Source organism: Oncorhynchus masou, chromosome 26 (genome assembly GCF_036934945.1).
Source record: "Oncorhynchus masou masou isolate Uvic2021 chromosome 26, UVic_Omas_1.1, whole genome shotgun sequence".
Classification (NCBI taxonomy): domain Eukaryota; kingdom Metazoa; phylum Chordata; class Actinopteri; order Salmoniformes; family Salmonidae; genus Oncorhynchus; species Oncorhynchus masou.
Genome location: NC_088237.1, coordinates 19683692 through 19706062, shown reverse-complemented (window position 1 = coordinate 19706062; position 22371 = coordinate 19683692). Strand labels below are relative to the sequence as shown.

Below are 22371 nucleotides of genomic sequence, written 5' to 3'. Positions count from 1 at the left end.
CAGGAGTGGCTTCAGTCTGGCCACTCCCATGAAGCCCAGATGGGTGAAGTGCTGTAGAGACTATTGTCCTTCTGGCAGGTTCTAACATCTCAGCCAAGGAACTATGTAGTTCTGTCAGTGGTCATTGGCTTCGTGGTCACCTACCTGACCAAGGTCCTTCTTGCCCGGTTGCTCAATTTGGTCTGCCAGGCCAGCTCTAGACAGAGTTCCATATATTATTTTTTACATTTCCCAATGGAGACCACTGTGCTCTTGGAAACTTTCAAAACTCTAGAAATTGTTTTATAACCTTTCCCAGATATATGCCTCATCACAATTATCTTGGAGCGCTACGGACAGTTCCTTGGACGTCAAGGTATAGTTTCTGCTTCGACATGGACTGTGGGACCTTATATAAACCTGTTTTTCTTTCTAAAAAATAATGTCCAAACAATTGAATTGGCCACAGGTGGACTCCAAGTTGTGACGTCAAGGATGATCAAAGGAAATTGGATGCATCTCAGCACATTTTGGAGTGTCATAGCAAAGGGGTGTGAACACAAACTCACACTGAACAGAAATATAAATGCAACATGTAATGTGTTGGTCCCATGTTTCATGACCTGAAATAAAAGATCACAGAAATGTCCATATGCACAAAAAGCGTATTTCTCTAAAATTGTAAAATATTTGTGCACATTACTAATTTTCCAAGATAATCCAATCACCTGACAGGTGTGGCATATCAAGAAGCATATTAAACAGCATGATAATTACACAGGTGCACCGTGTGCTAGGGACAGGAATTTCCAGCAGAGCTGTTGCCAGTGAAATACATTTTAATTTCTCTACCATAAGCCACCTCCGTCATTTTAGAGAATTTGGCAGTATGGCCAACCGGCCTCGCAAGCGCAGACCACGTGTAACCACACCAGCCCAGAACCTCCACATCCGGCTTCTTCACTTGCGGGATCGTCTGAGACCAGCGACCTGGATAGCTGATTAAACCGGAGTATTTCTGTCTACAATAAAGCCTCTGTGGGGGAAAACTCATTCTGATTGGCTGGGCCTGGCTCCCCAGTGGGTGGGCCTATGCCCTCCAGTCATGTGAAATCCATAGATTAGGGCCTAACAGATTTATTTAATTTGACTGATGTCCTTATATGAACTGTAACTCAGTAAAAATAATTGTAATTGTTGCGTTTATATTTCTGTATTTCATTTTCACACGTTTTCTAAAAACATGTTTCCACTGTCATTATGGGATATTGTGTGTAGATGGGTGAGAATCTATTTAATCCACTTTGAATTTAGGCTGTAACAAAATGTAGAATAAGTTTCTGAAGGCACTGTATATCTAATAATGATACATACTCCAGCCATACCTCAGCATGGGAATACATTTTACATCAGTAGAACTAAAGCTTCTAATTTTCAATGAATAGGTCTGCTGTTGAAAGCAGGAGTATCTCAGTATAATATTTGTGCGTATATGTGTGTCTACTCAGTCAATCAATGTACTGCTGAAAGTGTGTCCGGAATGCTTACAGTTCGGTATGCGAGTACATACTTATCATACTGACACATCAAATGGCAGCAACCATTTTGAATAGCTATCACTGTATTCCAAGTGTTCTCATTCAAACCCATGATAATTTATACAAATGTAAAATGGTTATAAACTCAGCAAAAAAGAAACGTCCCCTTTTCAGGACATTGTCTTTCAAAGATAATTCGTAAATATCCAAATAACTTCACAGATCTTCAATATAAAGGGTTTAAACACTGTTTCCCATGCTAGTCCAATGAACCATAAACAATTAATGAACATGAACCTGTGGAATGGTCCTTAAGACACTAACAGCTTACAGACGGTAGGCAATTAAGGTTAAAGTTATGAAAACTTAGGACACTGAAGAGGCCTTTCTACTGACACTGAAAAACACCAAAAGAAAGATGCCCAGGGTCCAGGGTAATAAATTGTCATGTCTGTACTGAGAGACACCTAAGACAGCGCTACAGGGAGACAGGACGGACAGCTGATCGTCCTCGCAGTGGCAGACCACGTGTAACAACACCTGCACAGGATCAGTACATCCGAACATCACACTTGCGGGACAGGTACAGGATGGCAACAACAACTGCCCAAGTTACACCAGGAACGCACAATCCCTCCAACAGTGCTCAGACTGTCCGCAATAGGCTGAGAGAGGCAGGACTGAGGGCTTGTATGCCTGTTGTAAGGCAGGTCCTCACCAGACATCCCCTTGCAACGTCACCTATAGGCACAAACCCACCATCGCTGGACCAGACAGGACTGGAAAAAAAGTGCTCTTCACTGACGAGTCGCGGTTTTGTCTCGCCAGGGGTGATGGTCAGATTCGCGTTTATCGTCGAAGGAATGAGCGTTACACTGAAGCCTGTACTCTCTAGAGGATCGATTTGGAGGTAGAGGGTCCTTCATGGTCTGGGGCGGTGTGTCACAGCATCATCGGACTGAGCTTGTTGTCATTGCAGGCAATCTCAACGCTGTGCGTTACAGGGAAGACATCCTCCTCCCTCATGTGGTACCCTTCCTGTAGGCTTATCCTGACATGATACTCCAGCATGACAATGCCACCAGCCATACTGCTCGTTCTGTGTTTGATTTCCTGCAAGACAGGAATGTCAGTGTTCTGCCATGGCCAGCGAAGAGCCCGGATCTCATTCCCATTGTGCACGTCTGGGACCTGTTGGATCAGAGGGTGGGGGCTAGGGAAATTCCCACCAGAAATGTCCGGGATCTTGCAGGTGCCTTGGTGGAAGAGTGGGGTAGCATCTCACAGCAAGAACTGGAAAACCTGGTGCAGTTCATGAGGAGATGCACTGCAGTACTTAATGCAGCTGGTGGCCACACCAGATACTGACTTAATTTTGATCCCCTTTGTTTAGGGACATATTATTAAATTTGTTAGTCACATGTCTGTGGAACTTGTTCAGTTTGTGTCTGTTGTTGAATCTTATGGCCATACAAATATTTACACGTTAAGTTTGCTGAAAATAAACACAGTTGAAAGTGAGAGGACGTTTCTTTTTCGTGAGTTTATGAGGTTTAATACAATCCATAGTATTTAGAGATCTGAACCCGTAGGTCTGCTCTCATTGCTGACCTTTCTCAGTGTCCCTGGAGGAGCGGCTATAAGAGGAGGTGATGCCGGACAGGCTGTTGGGCCTGTTGAGGGAGCTGGAGGAGGAGGTGATGCCGGTCAGGCTGTTGGGCCTGTTAAGTGAGCTAGAGGAAGTAGAGGACGGGGTGGAGGCCGTGCTCAGGGTGGTGGCCGAGGTGGTGGAGGGACGGTAGCGCTGGTAAGTCTGGAGAGAGGAGAAAGAACAGGAAGTCCGGAATGGTTACCGTCTTCAGATCAAACAACCTGGGCTTGAGGAAAACTGGGACAAAATAAAATCTCAAAAGTGATGGTCAATTTACACATCAACAGTAAACTCATGTTGTATTTCCAGGTGGATAATAGAGCATTGTAAATAACGAGGAAGCCATCACATACCTCTTCGAAGCTGCGGTACCTCGACCGGTAGTCGTCCTCCTTGGTTTCACCAGTCTCCTTCTCCTCCTGCTTCTCCTTGTCTTGTTTCTCCTTCTCTTCCTTCTCCTCGTCCCGGGTCCGTATGGGGCGACTCCTGCCGATGGTCTTCTCTGCCTCTTGGAGGTCAGTTAGAGTCACACCCTGAGAGGAAATTGAGAGAATTTAGTGAATCTCTGACAAAAAGGGTTGCAGGAGCAATGTTTTTTTTTGGCCAATTTAAAAATTTCCTCATGGAGGGGAAAAACTACAAAATTGAATTAAATCTGCATTTTGGAAGAGGAAAATGGTTAAACTAATTTCAGGCATTCACTTATTGCACTGTGAACATTTGGGTTATAAAAAAGTGGACAATTTAACAGGGCATTTTAAGCTGAACCATATTTAGTTATTTCAGATAGTATTAGTGACAGCGTGGAAAAGAACCAAGCCCAGTTTCCTACGGCTTGTAAACAATCTCATTAAAACTCGGCACGCTTAGGAATGTTTGCCAATTTATACAATGTTTATGTTTCCACAAAAACTGGCAACTTTTTAATTTTTTTTAACAACAATCAGTTCAGCTATATTACCCCAAGCCACATTAAAGGCAGAATACTTGATAACAAGTACATAACTTTTTCTGTAGGACATACAGCAGAGAAATGGACTAACCAACCATTACAAAGACCAATAAGAAGTGACTCAGTTGAAACTGCATTTATCGACAAGTATTTGGTTGGCCATTTCGGCCCAGTTTAGAAGCAGTGAGGACAGACGTCTTTACTAACCTGGGTAGACCGTCTGGACTGTCTAGCCTGTCTGGAGCGGGCTTTCCTCTGGGACTCCGACTCTTCATCCCGGACAGGGGTGAGGTACGACCTGCAACACAAACAAGGACAGGCGTGAGGTATGACCTTGAACAAAAACAAGCTATAGCCACACAGAACGATGATCGACATGGTAGTTACTTCAACAGTTCAACAATCTAAAATTACAAATCTAACATCCAAGTGTTTTTTCTGCTCATCATTTAATCAACCATATTCTTATTGTACTATCAGCTATGGAGATATTTAATCTCCTTTCACCTTTTATTTAGCGTTAGTCTCAAAATATTGCAAATATTGAGCGAGCAACAAGACAGGTAATTGTAATGTTCTCTTTGAAGACGGAACGTGTTCCTTCATCCCACACAAAAATATCAACTCAATCACTTGTGAGCCTTGGCTAGGCCTTGAGAAACCCCATCTTCCTTATAAGGAGAACTTTCTGAAGCAGACAGGGTTCTAGAACCCTCCCAGAACAGGTGGCTTCTTTCAGCAGCAGTGATTTCACAGGAAGACGTGCTCTTAACCCCATTCATTTTAACAGACTCCCACTCCTCCTCCTCCAGTGTGTACACACTGTAGGAGATCACACCCAATTCTCAAATAGAGGCAATGCAATCTCAAACAGCACAGGATCTTGCTAGCTTCAAGATATTCCGCTTGCTGAGAGACGGCAGTTATTAAATTGTTTCTAGTTGCATAAACAAGAGAAGAAACATGAGCTTTGTGTAAAATAATACACACATTGCCTATCAGTGATATCCTTGTTTTTCCCCTGTGGGTGTCACGTGTGGGCATCCATGTGTTTCCATGTTTGCATTTCAGAGTGTGTGCGTTTGTGTAGGCGGGGGGTGCGCGTACGTGCGCGTGTCGGACCTGCGTCTCTCCCTGCCGTCAGAGCCAATGATAGTGCCAGTAGTGGACGTGGTGGTGGTGGTAGAAGCAGTGTTAATCGTAGGGATGACTGCTGCAGACTCCTTCTCCCGCTCCTTTTCCCTCTCCGCACTCTCCTCTGCCCAGTACCTGATCCACACAATTGTACACAGGACTTCAAAATATGACTAACATTTTTACATTCATGTGTGTAGGGTTCTCCCAGAATTTTTTTAACACCTGAAACAGACATTTCCTGCAATCTAGATTTTTTTTTAAATGGCCTTATGATAATAAAATAAGATGTACTTATTTTACATAGTGGCGCAGTGCCCCTCTTTCATTCTTTGGGGAGACCCCTGAGTGTGTGTGTGTGTGTACCTGCTGGTGAGGCTGGAGGATCCGGTGCGGGTGGAGGAGCCCAGGCTGGAGAGCAGGCTGCGGTCACGGAAGCCGGTGGGCGAGGTAACAGACGAGGTGGTTGTGGTGGTGCTAGTGGAGGAAGAGGTGGTCGAACCCAAGTCTTCTTGCCTCCTGCCAAAGGAACCACTGTGGATACCAGTGGAACAACAGTCAGATAAGAAATGAGAGAACAGGAAAGAGGGAAGGAGAGTGAAAGGTAGGCTGGACAGCTGGACAGGAGAGGACCCATTACCCATACAAGGAATGACACGTTATGAAAACTAGGCGATCAAAAACAGTTAACACTGTGGCCTTTGAAGATGAATTCCTCTCCATTAGCCATTACCCATTATTCCAAAATGGGGTTGATCACTCTTCAGTTGATGGGAGGGTCAAGAGAACACCAGTCAAAGACGCATGAAACTACACAACACTTATGCAGCCGAGACCGACAGACAGGTGACAGAGACAGTGGAGGTAGATCGAGGTTGTTGATCAGTGGGGGCTGGTAGTATACCTGCGGTAAATGCTGTAAGACTGGTAGTGGGAGGCGGGTGACTGCCAGGGTTTAGTGTTACAGGTGTTAGGGTCCAAGCTGGAGGCGGATGAGGACTTGGCTGGCACGTCCCGCGTGCTGCCGCTCCGCCCTAGCGTTAGCGTGTGGGACGTGCTGGCAGTGTGTGGAGGTGGGGGCGAGATAGGCATGTTAGCAAGGGGGCGCACACCACACACATTTACATAACATGTATAAAAACTAAACTGACACACTTGGTCCATGTCTAAGTTTCTAGGGCCGGAGTGATGGATTCTGGGTAATGTAGTTTTGGAACCTTGCAGGCTGTAAGAGAGTGGCAATGGCAGATTGTAATGTAGTACCTGATGTGTAGTATAGAGAAACTAAAGGCACAGAAACCCGACAGGACTAGTACAGTCATGCAGGAGACTGTGGCATTTGTGACAGAGGTGTTGGACTGACTTGCATGGATTTTCTCAGTAGATGTTTGCATGTTAAGCATGTACGTGCACTTGTGTCAAATGACAGTGCGAAATCAAATTGACATGAGGAATGAGCAAAACTACTAAGAGGCAACTGAAGTGGAACTGGATAGCTCCACGATGTTGTTAGTATGCCCAGAACTAGTACTGAATGAATGGAAGATGGTGCACTGATCTGGTGTAGTGAGTCGGTCAGGTTGAGGAATGAGGGGTAGCATATCGTGAAGCGTGGCTAACCTGCGCTGATAGCTGGGTGTTGTTCGGTTGGTGGAAGCGCTTCCTTCACTGTTCTTCAGCTCATCGTCCCAGCGTCTCCTGGTGTAGGAGCCGCTACGTACCAGACTAGCAGCAGAGTCCCTGGGATTGGAACCACACACTACATTAGCACCCAGGGCTCCACAATATGCTGACAAGGACCCGCAGCCTTGTGCTACAAATCAATACTGGATAAATCCTCAAATGTGCCCAAATGTAAATCAGTAATGACTAACAAAGAAACAATGATCGATATTTGTAACATTATATTCTAGATAGTCAATCTGATTGACGCTGGCCAAATGTGAACATTGAGAATATAATTTTCATGTAACTAATTCCTACACTTCAAAGAAATATGTATGAGGCCACTTTTTAAATATATAGATTTTTCATTGTAAACTGAAGTACTCAGAGGCAGCAGAGCAGCTACATAAAGACAACATGCAGTGCTGCTTTGGGCCTGTAACACACAGCAGTGAACAGCAGGTGGTGCTCCTGTCTATGCACTTTTCCCTTCGGAGGGACCACGCTGGCACTTCACCTGTTCTCCTTCTCGTCAATGTCTGATGTACTGGCCAGTCTCCTGGGGATGGTGGGGGCAACGTAGGCAAGTCTGGTTCCTTTGTCTTTTTCCTGCACATGAAACATTGGAGCCATTTGCTTGAGCTCCTAAACACATGCTACATCTACTAACATTCTTCATGCATTGTCCCCCAGCCAACAAACCAGTTGTCAACCGACAGTGGATTTCAACTTCAACCTGGCAACGCAACTTATCAAAACAGTCTGGAATGGTGAACCATCAACTTCCTATGAATGATGACATCCGTTTCAAATCGTGCTATATGTCCAAGCAGCTGGACACACACGCGTGTGTGCGTGTGTGCATAATACACACACACACACACACACCTCAAAAAAATAAAGGGAACACAAACAACAATGTAACTCCAAGTCAATCACACTTCTGTGAAATCATACTGTCCACTTAGGAAGCAACACTGACAAAATTTCACATGCTGTTGTGCAAATGGAATAGACAACAGGTGGAAAATATAGGCAATTAGCAAGACACCCCCAATAAAGGAGTGGTTCTGCAGGTGGTGACCACAGACCACTTCTCAGTTCCTATGCTTCCTGGCTGATGTTTCGGTCACTTTTGAATGCTGGCGGTGCTTTCACTCTAGTGGTAGCATGAGACTACAACCCACACAAGAGGCTCAGGTAGTGCAGCTCATCCAGGATGGCACATCAATGCGAGCTGTGGCAAGAAGGTTTGCTGTGTCTGTCAGTGTAGTGTCCAGAGCATGGAGGCGCTACCAGGAGACAGGCCAGTACATCAGGAGACGTGGAGGAGGCCGTAGGAGGGCAACAACCCAGCAGCAGGACCGCTACCTCCGCTTTTGTGCAAGGAGGAACAGGAGGAGCACTGCCAGAGCCCAGCAAAATGACCTCCAGCAGGCCACAAATGTGCATGTGTCTGCTCAACGGTCAGAAACAGACTCCATGAGGGTGGTATGAGGGCCCAACGTCCACAGGTGAGGGTTGTGCTTACAGCCCAACACCGTGCAGGACGTTTGGCATTTGCCAGAGAACACCAAGATTGGCAAATTCTCCACGCCCTGTGCTCTTCACAGATGAAAGCAGGTTCACACGGAGCACATGTGACAGACGTGACAGAGTGGAGACGCCGTGGAGAACGTTCTGCTGCCTGCAACATCCTCCAGCATGACCGGTTTGGCGGTGGGTCAGTCATGGTGTGGGGTGGCATTTCTTTGGGGGGCCGCACAGCCCTCCATGTGGTAGCCTGACTGCCATTAGGTACCGAGATGAGATGCGGTTGGCCCTGGGTTCCTCCTAATGCAAGACAATGCTAGACCTCATGTGGCTGGAGTGTGTCAGCAGTTCCTGCAAGAGGAAGGCATTGATGCTAAGGACTGACCCGCCCGTTCCCCAGACCTGAATCCAATTGAGCACATCATGTCTCGCTCCATCCACCAACGCCACGTTGCACCACAGATGCTTTAGATGCTTTAGTCCAGGTCTGGGAGGAGATCCCTCAGGAGACCATCCGCCACCTCATCAGGAGCATGCCCAGGCATTGTAGGGAGGTCATACAGGCACGTGGAGGCCACACACACTACTGAGCCTCATTTTGACTTGTTTTAAGGACATTGCATCAAAGTTGGATCAACCTGTAGTGTGGTTTTCCACTTTAATTTTGAGTGTGACTCCAAATCCAGTGCGACTCCATGGGTTGATAAATTTGATTTCCTTTGATAATTTGTGTGAATTTGTTGTCAGCACATTCAACTATGTAAAGAAAAAAGTATTTAATAAGAATATTTCATTCATTCAGATCTAGGATGTGTTATTTTAGTGTTCCCTTTATTTTTTTGAGCAGTGTGTGTATATGTATACACTCATATACATACATATGTATACACTCATATACATACATGTATACATATATACGTATACACATACATATGTATACATATGTATACACTCATATACATATATACATATACACTCATATACATACATGTATACATATATACGTATACACATACATATGTATACATCACACACACAACCATTTAAAAGTTTGGAGTCACTTAGAAATGTCCTTGTTTTTGAAAGGCACATTTTTTTTTAACATTGATCAAAAATACAGTGTAGACATTGTTAATGTTGTAAATTACCAGCAACCATCACTCCTGTGTTCCAATGGCACGTTGTATTAGCTAATCCAAGTTTATCATTTTAAAAGACTAATTGATCATTAGAAAATCCTTTTGTAATTATGTAATCACCTGAAAACTGTTGTTCTGATTAAAGAAGCAATAAAACTGGCCTTCTTTAGACTAGTTGAGTATCTGGAGCATCAGCAATTCTGGGTTTGTTTCTGTCCATTTTGAGCCTGTAATCAAAGACTTTTCTTCTGAAACTCGTCAGTCTATTCTTGTTCTGAGAAATGAAGGCTATTCCATGCAAGAAGTTACCAAGAAAATTAAGATCTGGTACAGCGCTGTGTACTACCTTCACAGAACATCGCAAACTGGAGCTAACCAGAATAGAAAGAGTGGGAGGCCACGGTGCACAACTGAGCAAGAGGACAAGTACATTAGTGTCTAGTTTGACAAACAGATGTCTCACAAGTCCTCAAATTGCAGCTTCATTAAATAGTACCCACAAAGCACCAATCTCAACAGTGGAGAGGCGACTCCGGGATGCTGGCCTTCTAGGCAGAGTTGCTAAGTTCTATAGGGTCAGACAGGCACTGAGGCCTGGGGTCAGACAGTGTGGTGTTAGTTAGCTACTGACCTTCTCTTTGTCCTTGTTATCCAGGGAGGAGGAGAGGCGGGGGCTAGAGGCCGAGCGCATCACCCCGGCCGTGTCCTTCTCCTTCTGGGCCTCCTTGGTGGCCGTGATCTCCGCCAGCGCCCCGTAGCTGCCAGTCTTCCTCAGGCCCAGGCGCCACGACGCCGGGGACTCGTCCGATTTCTTCGTCTTGTCATCCTCCTGTTTATCTTTAGGGGAGACATCTTTAGGAGAGACATCTTTAGGAGAGACATCTTTAGGAGAGACATCTTTAGGAGAGACATCTTTAGGAGAGACCTTACCAGCAGGGGACACCTGCTGGGCCACCTGGGGGAGAGAGAGGGGAGAGAGGTTCGTGGTTAGCCATTAGCTTAGACAGGATAATAAAGGGGGTTTATTCAGAAAGCAGACGAAGGCAGCAGTCCGGGGTTTAGTTGTCTTGGGTGAAGAACACAGAGCAGTCCAGAGGTTAAGAGGTCAAAAAGCAAAGGAGTTTTGGTGTGGAATGAATCTGCAGAGGCTACTGTCTCATCTCTGGCAGCACAACAAAATGCAGGGATTGTTTTGAGTAGAGGCGCATGTTGGAGGGGGAACCAAAGATCTGGGGACATGCTTGAGACAACACAAGTGACTTGTACCCCTAGAAATAACATAACCATGTCTAGGTCGACAGCTCCCTTGAAAAAGAGACATTGGACTCAATGGGACTCCCTGATACATTAAAGGTAAAAGTAATAAACTCCGGTATTAGACTTTTGACTGAGGGACAGAGTACAAAGTCCTTACTCTCAGCAGCAGTGGCAGGCCTAGAATCAGACACTAAAAAGAGACTAAACACCATTCACTGATAAACTCCAGTTAGTGCATGGATGGATGGTACTGGTTCAATTCAACCTGTTAGGGTTTAGAGGGCTGTTAAGCCCTCACAATCCTTGGGCACACTGCACACATAATGGCTAGAGAGACATCAAATAGACCATATTTTGAGCACATGAGCCACAGAGAAAGCATTATAGAACTGTGTTTGAAGACACATGCAGAAAATAAATGTTTTGGCGGGGAAGGGACTGTCACTAGGGGGGTTAGCAAGAGTGTTGACTGGATGGGCTATTGGGGTCAGGTGATTAGGCAAGTTGCTGTTTGGTGAGAAGGCAACAAGGGCATGGTAACTAATAACTCTGGAACACACCAATGCCTCACCATGGGTTTTTTGGGCACAAGAGAAATGCCAGTTTTGCGCAAGCCTTGACGCCACAATGCAGGACAGCTTGGCTCCGCCACAGGCAAGAGGGCAGTAATATAATCAGACTAAAGCCAACCAAGACAAGAGCCATGATGAGAGAGGGGCGGACAGAGAGAAAGAGAAACAGAGTAGAGAGACAAGCAGCAGCAAAGACGGACAGTACCTTGCACAGACAGAGACAGACATATTTTAAGGCCTGATCACACCACACAATGTTTACTGACAAGGGGGTCAATCGTTTCTATTGGTTGAGTGAGTGATCGCTCTCGCAGGACACAAGGCTTTTTGAAGAGACAAGACAAAACGTTGTTAATCGTTTTGATCACTCTCGTTAGACAGAAGACATTGTGCTGTGTGTGTGCCAGGCATTAAAGAAGGAGGGGAATAAGGGCATTTCTACGAGAGATAACAGGAAATATGGATAACTAGGATAGTGATGGGTATATTTCATAGTTTGGACTTCAGCTTGAATGCAGAGTCCTCCAAGAAAATGCAATCAGATGGAGGATACATCCAATGGGAGAAATTTCCATGGGCACAAAACTTGACAATTTAAAAACGTGACCATTTAAAAATATTGGACTTCAAAGTAACGTAAAGACAGTAGTAGTAGTATAGAACGGGAATTGTTTGTAGCGTAACATTTTTTTTTCTAGTTTAATGATACTGTGCCAGTGGTGTTGAAGGAAAGACAGTACGTTTGTAGTATCATTAGGATAACGTGGTTAAGTCCCCCGCCTCAGTTCTTATGAGGGAATAAAGCAGAAGTGCCCTCTGAAGAGTAACAGGTTTACACTTAGACACATTATATGGACTGAGGTCACCGAGTACATTCAGACAGCTGCAGCGCCACATCTGCACTGCAGAGGGCAGCAGAAAGGGAAACTGTGGGGCCATTTTTTAATGATAAAATCCCATCCTCATTGTGTCTCGTAATAATCAACACTGCTAAAATATCTGACTGATGACCCCTGGAAGGACACAGGTAAGGCCAACAGTGTTAGTGTACCGTTTAGTCATTGTGCAATGTTCTCAACCCCATGTACAACCACTGCCATGTTTGTTAAAGACCAGATCTCCAGTTCTTCAACTAATCTTAACTCTCACGCCCTGGGCCTCTGTGACACTTGTGTCTGTTCAGTGTACCGCAGGCGGCAACAACCTACACAAGTGTTGTACTATTCATGTGACAAATCCAACATAACCCCCTTTATGTAAACTACGTGTAACTTGAGCCAAGTGTGAAGCGTGGGTTTGGGTTAACGCTTTAACTAAATAAGACATTGAATGATATTGATCTGTATACCGGTGAGGTGTCCAGATGTCTCATCTCAGGGCCTCACGTGAAAGCTGCATTCATAAACTGAGCCTAGGCATCGCTATGTATCCCAGATGACAGGTTACAGCCTAACGCATCAGCGATTAAACCTTCCTTTTAGTTTCTATAACTAACAAACGGAACCACTCGGTCAGTCATGTGACTGTAGAAAGAGTTATTCGGTAGTGGGAGCTGTAAAGAAGTGATAAACTCTCTGCAAAAGAGGCTGACAAGGACTAGTGGAGGACTGCAGTGGACCTATCCACCAGGCCGTACCTTCTTGACAGGCGAGGTGAGAGTCACCTGGTTAGTGGGGCTGGTTGGGGAGGTGGAAGACACCGTAACGCTGGTCGGCGTTGGCACCACAGCAGTGCCGTTACTGTTGCTCACAGGGACAGACGTCTTGCTCTTGTCTGGAGGGGAGGAATAGAGGTGCCAGTATGAGTTACTGATGCATAAAGACGGGTCTATACTTCATCTAACTACATGTCCTATTTTAATGGTCTACAGACAAGTGTCGTTGGCAACTAAAAACAAAACAAAAATGATACTCAAGTAGACTGTCTGTAGACCGTCGTTGCATCTGTTGTTTTTAAGATATGGTCTGATTAGCCACGTAGCAAGCTACAGTGCAAGCACCAAACCCCTCTTCAGAAATGTGTTTTAGTACTCAAATAACTTTTAAAACAGATGGGTTTGTTGGTGTTAAAATAGAACAGGTATGCTTTTTGGACCATATTTTGCTGATGTCATGCAGACCGTCATTTGTGTTTATACTTTTTAATAAAGATAACGACCATAGGGGATGTCATAACCAACAACGTTCATGTCATTGCAACAAGTGTATACAGACACCATTCAAAAGAGTACATCTACAACACTTACAATCAGTTCAACTAATGTAGACAGGGTCTAAAGACTTCAGACTTGGACTCTGGGATAATGGCTTAGATTGAAATCAGGTCAAGGTTCAGAAAGACCCTGCCTGCCATTGTACGTACCGGCTTCAGTCTCAGACTCAGAGTCTTCCTCCTCTTCTTCCTCGCTGGAGCAGCTGGACTCCTGGTCCTTCTTGCCCTCCTCTTCCTCGTCCACCTTCTCCGGTTCCAGGGTCTCGATGCGCAGGGCGGGCTTCTCGGGCTCCAGGAGGAGGGTCTCTTTGCTGGAACACACACAGAATGTTTGGTACTTTCAGCCTGCATTGATTCATTATTATCAGACTACAAAGACATGTGCACCATTTCAGAGTAACACCCATAAACCTCCATATTATCAGGGTGCCTCAATGACTTGGAGCTACTTTCAATGTACTGAAAACATGGTATTTCAAACAGGCACTTTAACGATGGTTTGCCCCGTGGCCTAGACCTCATATCAAATTGTATTAGTCACATGCGCCGAATAGAACAGGTAGACCTTACAGTGAAATGCTTACTTACAAACCTCTAAACAACAAAGCAGTTTAAAAAATATCAAAAATATTTCAAAGGAACAAGTTATTAGAGAGCAGCAGTAAAATAATAGCGAGACTATATACAGGGAGTACCGGTACAGAGTCAATGTGCAGGGGCACCGGTTAGTCAAGGTAATATGTACATGTAGGTATAGTCATTACAGTGACTACGCATAGATAACAGAGTAAGAGTAGCAGCAGCGTAAAAGAGGTGGTGGGTGACCTACCCTGGGGTTAATGCATAAAATATTAACAATCCATTACATGACTGTATTTCACTGAGTGACTACCTAATGTCACGCCACCCCCCCAACCAGGACATTTACCTCTTAATGGATTTTAGATTTTGATTGTTGTCCCCGGTGGTCGTCGTCTCTATCAAGGGAGACGTCTTAACATCCTTCTTTTCACTGAGCTGCAACGGGAGAATGTTTAATGACTGGCGGCAGTAAAGGTACTAACGCCATAAACGTCAAACTTTCAGCCGTGAAAAAAAACAACAGAAGTGTCAGATTCGATCAAGGGCTTCGGCTATGCTTACACCTGCAAGGCATATACCAGTGAGCCGGGGTTTCACTTTTGAAAGCTATAATAACAGGTTATGCAGTTCATCCAGGCTCAAATGAAAGCGCTTATGTAAGCATTAGCCACACTGGCTTACCAGATTCTGCTTCTTCTGTAATTCCTCTAAGTAGCCAAGGACATCTTCATCTGCAACATCAAAAGATGTCTGACCCTGAGGAGGAAACAGACAATTCTCAGAACTAGTGTTATGAGAAGAGCACATATGTGCAGTACAGAACATGCTCCATATTCAACTGAACCTTAGAGGGTATGGATAGAGGATGGAGACTCCGTAGAAGTACTACCCACCACTTTATTGATAAGGTCCATGTCACACAGGTTCTCCACCAGTATCTTGCAGGCCTCCTCTTTGCCCCAATGTGAAGCAGCGTGGAGCGGGGTCCAGCCGTCAAAGTCTTTAATATTTACATCATACCCTGCTTGGATTAAAAGCCTGGGGGGAACAGATGGGGGGGAACAAAAATAGTATTTGAGATTTAGCTAATCTTGTTTTCTTGGATTTGGTGCTGAAACCTAATCTTATCAGTCTTTGCCAGTGTCCAGGCTTTTGCTACTGTGGCAGCATTATGGCTGTATTTTGTATTAGTTACGCAAAAACAGAACCCAAAGACAAATAAATGAAAAAGTATTCTATCAACTATTTGCATAAGCGCAAATACATTTGTGCAAAGGTTTAAGACCCATATTTCAGTCATTAAACGTCTTGCAGGACAGGAAAAATGTTGACCTCTGAGTGACCTCTGAGTATCTGGTACTCAACATGGTAGATGTTAGTGTTAGCCAACTATGGCAGTGGTGCGTGTGTGGGAGACTTCGTTGGCTGCATTCCCAGGAGCAGATGGACAGGGTGCTGCAGTCCCTCCCTTAGGCGGTCTGTCTGTACTGACAGGACAGAGCTGAAGATGGGCTTTTGATAACCATTGATGAAGTAAAATCCCACAAGGGACATGAATATAAGCAGCATTCACCTAAGAACAAATACCTAACGATAACAAGTGGAAATATCTTCTAAATCGACGTTAATAAAGGCGATAAGTCTAGAATATAAAGGAATCCAACGATGGGCTACGGCTTGTTAGAGGTAAAGGCGAGGTAAGGAGTCTGGACGTACTTTAAAACCTCGGCGTATCCCTTGGCGGCGGCCACGTGGAGTGCGGTCCCCCCGGACTTGGCGTGTCGGACGTCGTTGATGGTTCCGCTGTTGAGCCACTGCCGGGCGTCCCTCAGCATGATCCGCTCCTCCTCCTTCCTGGCCGCCTCGATGTCCACGCCTGGTGGGGGCGGAGTTTAATGGTGACCACTGTTAGTCTGGCCTCGGTGGATTAACGGCTACTTAAAAGAGAGGCCCGTCCCTATAAACACTGGATATTATCTAGCAGTAGAAGGCAGAAACTGTCAGGAAATAATGCTGCCTTTCTGGCATTCAACCCCAGGGAACTAACATTAGAATATTACAGAAATTATTCAAAGACATGAAAACAGAACCCTGAAATTAGCTGAAACTGGACATACCACATGCTTGGCACACATGGCCTTAAGTGAATGAGTTGAATGCTCACACTCAAATTGGGAACAACAGTCTAGAGTTTCATTTGAAACTAACAATGGATGAAAAAGTCTAAATGTGGCTGAAACCCTTTACACAGCAGAAATCTGCACTGGAATATTACACAACAGGCTAAATGTCCCTACGGTTTACACAGTGGTGTAAGCGAGCTATGGACATCTGACATACTTTGTATGGTGAGGTGTCAAAATTCAAGCCATGTAGGCATGTAGTTGAAGCAAATAATCCACTTGTGGTTGTGCAAAGCAAGCACTCTTTTCCATTAACTGGAGGCCTCTGACAAATTGCTTATTTCAATATTTTGTCAATGTTATCACTGCTTTGGGACAGAGCAAACAGTACGTTTTCCATGTGGGTCAGTATGTCTAAGGTATAGGCCGGCACTATACAGGCTGTTGCAGGAACAGGCGTGTATTGTCTTGCTGACACTCGACTGGAACGCCAGACAGCTGAAATTTGGAGACACTGGTGAAGGTGTGTGACTACTCAGCTCTGAGTTGATTGTGCTCAACTACATAAACAATGAGCATAAGTGCTCTGGGGTGGAAGCCAACAACACTTCAGCTGATCCTATAGGTTTTGGGTTCCTCGTATGATGCACAGTCATCCCTCATTGGTCAGCTCTTGCAAAAAAGGCTGGACTTTTTTTCTATCCATTCATTTAGTCACTTTATTTTTCAGTTCATGAGAAGGCCAAGGACAGTCAAGCAGCATTAAAATGAACAAGATTGACAAAGATCGAATAGAATGTCCAGGAATAATCTGATTTTATTCAGAAATAGATCAACATTAGTTAAATCAGCGCTGGCTAACACTACCTGTCATTGTTGATGAGATTAACGAGCTGAAGCGTGACTAATTAAAAGGACAAAAGAAGATTCCAACTGTCTGACAGTGTGTTAGGCTGGATGGACAGGGAGCAGTTAACTCCAACCAGAAGTTCAGGCCTGGGGCCAGCGGAGGAGAACAAGGGACGATGAGACGGTGATCTGTCAGCTAGGGGACCTGGGCAAGAATTCCTGCCCAAATTCACTGACAAGAGCGCCGCTTGTCTGCATGCTGCGTTTCAATCGTGGGAAGGAATTAAGAGGACTCAGAGAAGGTCTGAAATTGACTCCTGGCAGCCCAAAAACAATCCTGCTGCACAGCTACAGCTCACCACAGTCCATCTAGTTTGGTTTTACTTTCACCTTGTGCATTAAGAGTTAATGGTTGTGACAAAAATACTTCTAGCTAATCTACAGGCCTTTGCATTGAGATGGCCATCCCTTTCATCAACGACACCTTGGGTTACTATGCTGTCTGGCTGCATGGAATAAACAAGCCCCATTTGAAAGGGGGATGGGTGTGGCTCTATGAGTCAAATCCCTGACTCACTGCACAAATGAATGGTCCAATGAAACAGAGATTTTTCCAATACAGAAGTGACTCAATGGGTTCAGGCTGGTCTTGGGGGGAGATGGCACCATGGCTGCAGTGTTGAGTAACGCGTTGCCCTTTAGTCCAGTCCATGTGATGCCATTACAGTGTAATACACAATGCACTGCTGTCATAATGGATCTCAATTAGTCCTTTATTCTGCTGGGCTGCTGCACATTCAGTCTGTGGAACGGGTGGACTGTGGTACAAAAGGTGAGATGTCCACAACCTCACAGATGCACGTTTTACAAATGCACCAGCAAGGCAGGGGAACTCAATTAGTCAAGGCATTATCAACATTACTAGCCTTGCCGTAATTGGCCTGTATAAATGTTTATTGCAACTGCTACAATCGGGCCTATTGCTTACTAGAGAGCAGGGACATTTAAGGAGTAGCCTGTATGGGTTCTATAAAAAGGCAGGGAGACTAATAGATCCTAAGTCGGACTACAAACAGCAGCCTGGTGGAGGAACTGGACACATTCCAAGCTGCTTTTTCAAGAGAATATTGCACCTTCTACCGGGACCCTGAGAAAATAAATAGAGAAAAGCCAGTAGACCAGAAAACTGACTGATTAAGTCACCACCACACTCCCTCCCACTCCCTCAAAGCTAGGCCTGCATATGGTCTGGTAAAACCAAAATATCTGAAAGAATCAGCCATGTAGCAAACATGTGAACCCTCCGAGGAAAGTCACCTCCGAGGATGTGATAACACGGGACTAAATTCAGCTGAGGGAAAACCTGTTGACAAGCCAAAACTAAAATTACCCCAAGACATTGAGCTGGGAAACTGTGTGTGTGTGGGGGGGGGTGGGGGGGGGGGGGGTGAACCAGAGACAGCCCTTATGGGCAGCTATAGAGGGAGTGGGGGGTGGTACAGGCAGCCCAGTCACCTGGCCTGCGTGCAGCAACTGTCTGGGAGGCAGAGAGGGGATCTGAAGGTGGAGCCAGTCACCCGGCCGTGGGGGAACAGTGGTGGCTCTTTAACGAGTTTAACCCCATGACCAAGAAGCTATCTCTTTTGGAGAGGAGACCACACGACGGGAGGTGAACATCCCATTAAAAACAGAGGGATTTGCACAACACTGTACCTTACTGAACACAGAGCTGCTCTAGCCATTAGTGGTAAATTCAAGAACAATTGAATGAATTCATTCCCTATGTGGAGTTCCATCGAGCAGCTTGGGCAATCCACTCGTGCTGCAACTCTGCTACAAACGGTGGTTTGATGTCTGTCATATGACTGATGGTAAATGCAGTGGTGTGCAACACTGTGGTGCTGCAGGCAGGGGTTTGTGTGTCTGTCAATAAGGGATCTTGGGAGCTGGCATGCTGACGTCCAGTTCCAAAGCTGCAGACTGCATATCCATCAAGCACAGCAAATGAAGACAAAGCTGCAGACTGCATATCCATCAAGCACAGCAAATGAAGACAAAGCTGCAGACTGCATATCCATCAAGCACAGCAAATGAAGACAAAGCTGCAGACTGCATATCCATCAAGCACAGCAAATGAAGACAAAGCTGCAGACTGCATATCCATCAAGCACAGCAAATGAAGACAAAGCTGCAGACTGCATATCCATCAAGCACAGCAAATGAAGACAAAGCTGCAGACTGCATATCCATCAAGCACAGCAAATGAAGACAAAGCTGCAGTCTGCATATCCATCAAGCACAGCAAATGAAGACAAAGCTGCAGTCTGCATATCCATCAAGCACAGCAAATGAAGACAAAGCTGCAGTCTGCATATCCATCAAGCACAGCAAATGAAGACAAAGCTGCAGACTGCATATCCATCAAGCACAGAAAATGAAGACAACGCTGCAGACTGCATATCCATCAAGCACAGCAAATGAAGACAAAGCTGCAGACTGTATCCATCAAGCACAGCAAATGAAGACAACGCTGCAGACTGCATATCCATCAAGCACAGCAAATGAAGACAACGCTGCAGACTGCATATCCATCAAGCACAGCAAATGAAGACAAAGCTGCAGACTGCATATCCATCAAGCACAGCAAATGAAGACAAAGCTGCAGACTGTCGGCTGAAACGCTGCAGTCGGCTGAAACGCTGCAGTCGGCTGAAACGCTGCAGTCGGCTGAAACGCTGCAGTCGGCTGAAACGCTGCAGTCGGCTGAAACGCTGCAGTCGGCTGAAACGAGTGGGGCTCCCGTGGGATAAGACCCCGCCTCCATTATATAATTCTCTTAAGTAGCGTAGCATGCTAACGAAACAGGAGAAGAGGTCTGCACATTCAGCCCTTAGGACTGGGAGTGTTAAAAGGGATAGGGCTCTGACCACCTCAGCCAAGCCCTGCTCCAGGTCCCTCCACCTCATACCCTGACCTGGTTCATGTTACTGGGGCTAGTCTGGTTCTACTTAAGGCTGGGCTGTATAACGTAGTTAACTATATACCATTACTGCTGCATGGACCGGTTTGAGTTTGTACTTTACCTTCTGTAAGGGTATTTGTAGGTTTGGTTTGTTAAATGTGATGCGCCGTGTGTAATGTCCATTTTTATAGTTTACACGCTACTTGAGTCATCCCTCTCCACGCCACTTCCCACACAGACCTAGCACAGCCCACTGTCACTCGAGGGCTTTGTTGCTGCTTGACCACGAGACACATAACCAGAGTGAATTTACAAACACGCCCTATCTATTCCGATTTCAGAGCACTCGTCTGAGTGTGCCAAAGCGCAGAATAACTGATGAATTTATGAACGCTCAACACCTGCTGAATATGGCCGGTGTCAGTAAACCCCGGCAAAAATTGTTGCCAGCAGCACAGTTAATCACTAACACTCTGGATAACATGAAAACAGCTTAACCAGCTCTGCTAGGGCAAGTAAAAAAGGGTGAGTGATGTGTTCTCTCATTAATGTCTGGAATTGACTTGCAAGCTAGCTAATTTTTGCCAGTTAGCTTGACTGAGGTCAGATCGCTCAGATCAACACTACTCCTCGGCCAGAGCGTCCAGTATGTGCTCGAAACCCTCAGAGCACGAAAACAATCGGAATTTACAAACACCCAGAGCGCTCTCTGGCACACGAGTGAATTTTACGAACACACCCTTAATTTCAGTCTGCATGTTCAATGCAGCACAGACTATAGGGTCCCTTAGGAAACAGACCATCACTTTGGTTCCTACCCTGTCAACTCCTCCCTGGCATTTTCATACTTTGTTATGTCAAACACTTCAAAAAAGCCCACTATTATTTATATTCTAACTATAGAATTAGAACAAATATTATATTTCCATGATTCCAACAGTTTACCGAATTGTTTTGATCTAAATCAGTCAAATCACAATTGCAACATTTGGTTAAAAATAAGGCCTAGTTTTTTGCCTATATTGTGCAGCCTTACATGGCAGTGTGGACATTCTCAAATGAGTGCAGGAAATGCAGATTTCATTATTATTATTTTTTTTAGGTTGTTGTTGAATTGAACAGTAGAAAACAGAATGGAGAAACATTCCAAGTGATTACAATGGATCTATGTGTTGCCACTGTAGGATCACTCACTACTCAAAGATAATGTAGAGCTTTAATTATTAAAAAACATAACATACCGTTCCCAAAAAAATATTCACCGATTTCACCTAGTTCTACTCGTCTAGACCTTACGGGAGGTGCAACCTAAGCAGAGAAGGGTGCAAACAGAGGGGGTGGGCCTGCTGTCTGACAAGCTGCAACCTAACTTCTAATTATGGCTGGTGGCTAGCATGGCTAACAACATAAACAGCACAAAGGTGTCCAGCCACACTTAGTGGATTTGATGAGAGGTGCCTTTGGAATGGCTACTAGGGGAAGGAGAGCGCCATAATCTCCCGACAACGCAGCAGCATCATCATGGGCAGAGGAGCGGTTTGTCCCAGGGGCCATTAGCACGTCTGAACAAGGCCTCCCACCAGAGTGTGGGGTGGGAGGGGGGGGGGGGGTACATTTCATCATCAAGAACACAGGGCCAAAAATAGAAAAAGCCTTCCATCCAGTTTAGAATCATCACAAAGAGAAACAGAGTTTAAGTGGATCGCATTAATCTCCATTATGTAACTTCTCCACTGAGGCAAAGCTGCCGGGACTGGGTCTCACTTGATTTCATAAATGCTTTATGACATGGTACACGCATGACATACCTGGACATCATGTACATAAGCATGGTAATTGGTGAAGTAGTAAAGGGGGAATTCTACTAGACCAGTGAGATGTTGGCCATGGAGGCTGTAGTGCTATTGAACCAAGCGGAGTGCACGCCACTGGAGGCCTGCCAGGACCTGCTTCCTGATGTGACCGGAGGCCACAGCGGCCTAGATGCATGTACCACGATCCATCGCACACACACACCTCACATCCCTAAACAGTCTATTTGGAAAGGCAGTGCATAACTGCCTGCCTGGTATGTAGCAAACACAGAATGATGCAAGCAAAGTAGCAGCACTCATGTGTGATTAAAAAGTAATCTAATTTGAAACCTTAATGAAAAACATTTCCATTATGTCGTTTTAGTAACATTAATGATGTGCTTGGTGGACAACGTTTGACCGGCAATGGT

General features: G+C 45.2%; 1 protein-coding gene across 7 annotated transcripts in view; it reads right to left on the bottom strand.

Moving 5' to 3' along the window:
* The window catches only part of LOC135514990 (protein phosphatase 1 regulatory subunit 12A-like), a 77555-nt gene that overhangs the window by 18109 nt on the left and 37075 nt on the right, over window positions 1-22371 (bottom strand). For 2 of the 7 annotated variants that reach the window (XM_064938764.1, XM_064938767.1), the window contains exons 4-18: window positions 15930-16089; window positions 15107-15251; window positions 14895-14969; window positions 14560-14648; window positions 13782-13942; window positions 13057-13193; window positions 10223-10546; window positions 7437-7528; window positions 6875-6994; window positions 6159-6311; window positions 5621-5788; window positions 5228-5389; window positions 4328-4418; window positions 3522-3701; window positions 3129-3330 (exon numbers count right to left, since the gene is read on the bottom strand). In XM_064938764.1, coding sequence (XP_064794836.1) covers window positions 3129-3330; window positions 3522-3701; window positions 4328-4418; window positions 5228-5389; window positions 5621-5788; window positions 6159-6311; window positions 6875-6994; window positions 7437-7528; window positions 10223-10546; window positions 13057-13193; window positions 13782-13942; window positions 14560-14648; window positions 14895-14969; window positions 15107-15251; window positions 15930-16089 — 2259 coding nt within the window. The remainder of the gene's footprint in view (window positions 1-3128; window positions 3331-3521; window positions 3702-4327; window positions 4419-5227; window positions 5390-5620; window positions 5789-6158; window positions 6312-6874; window positions 6995-7436; window positions 7529-10222; window positions 10547-13056; window positions 13194-13781; window positions 13943-14559; window positions 14649-14894; window positions 14970-15106; window positions 15252-15929; window positions 16090-22371) is intronic. The other 5 variants (XM_064938765.1, XM_064938770.1, XM_064938766.1 and 2 more) reach the window with 4 other exon arrangements.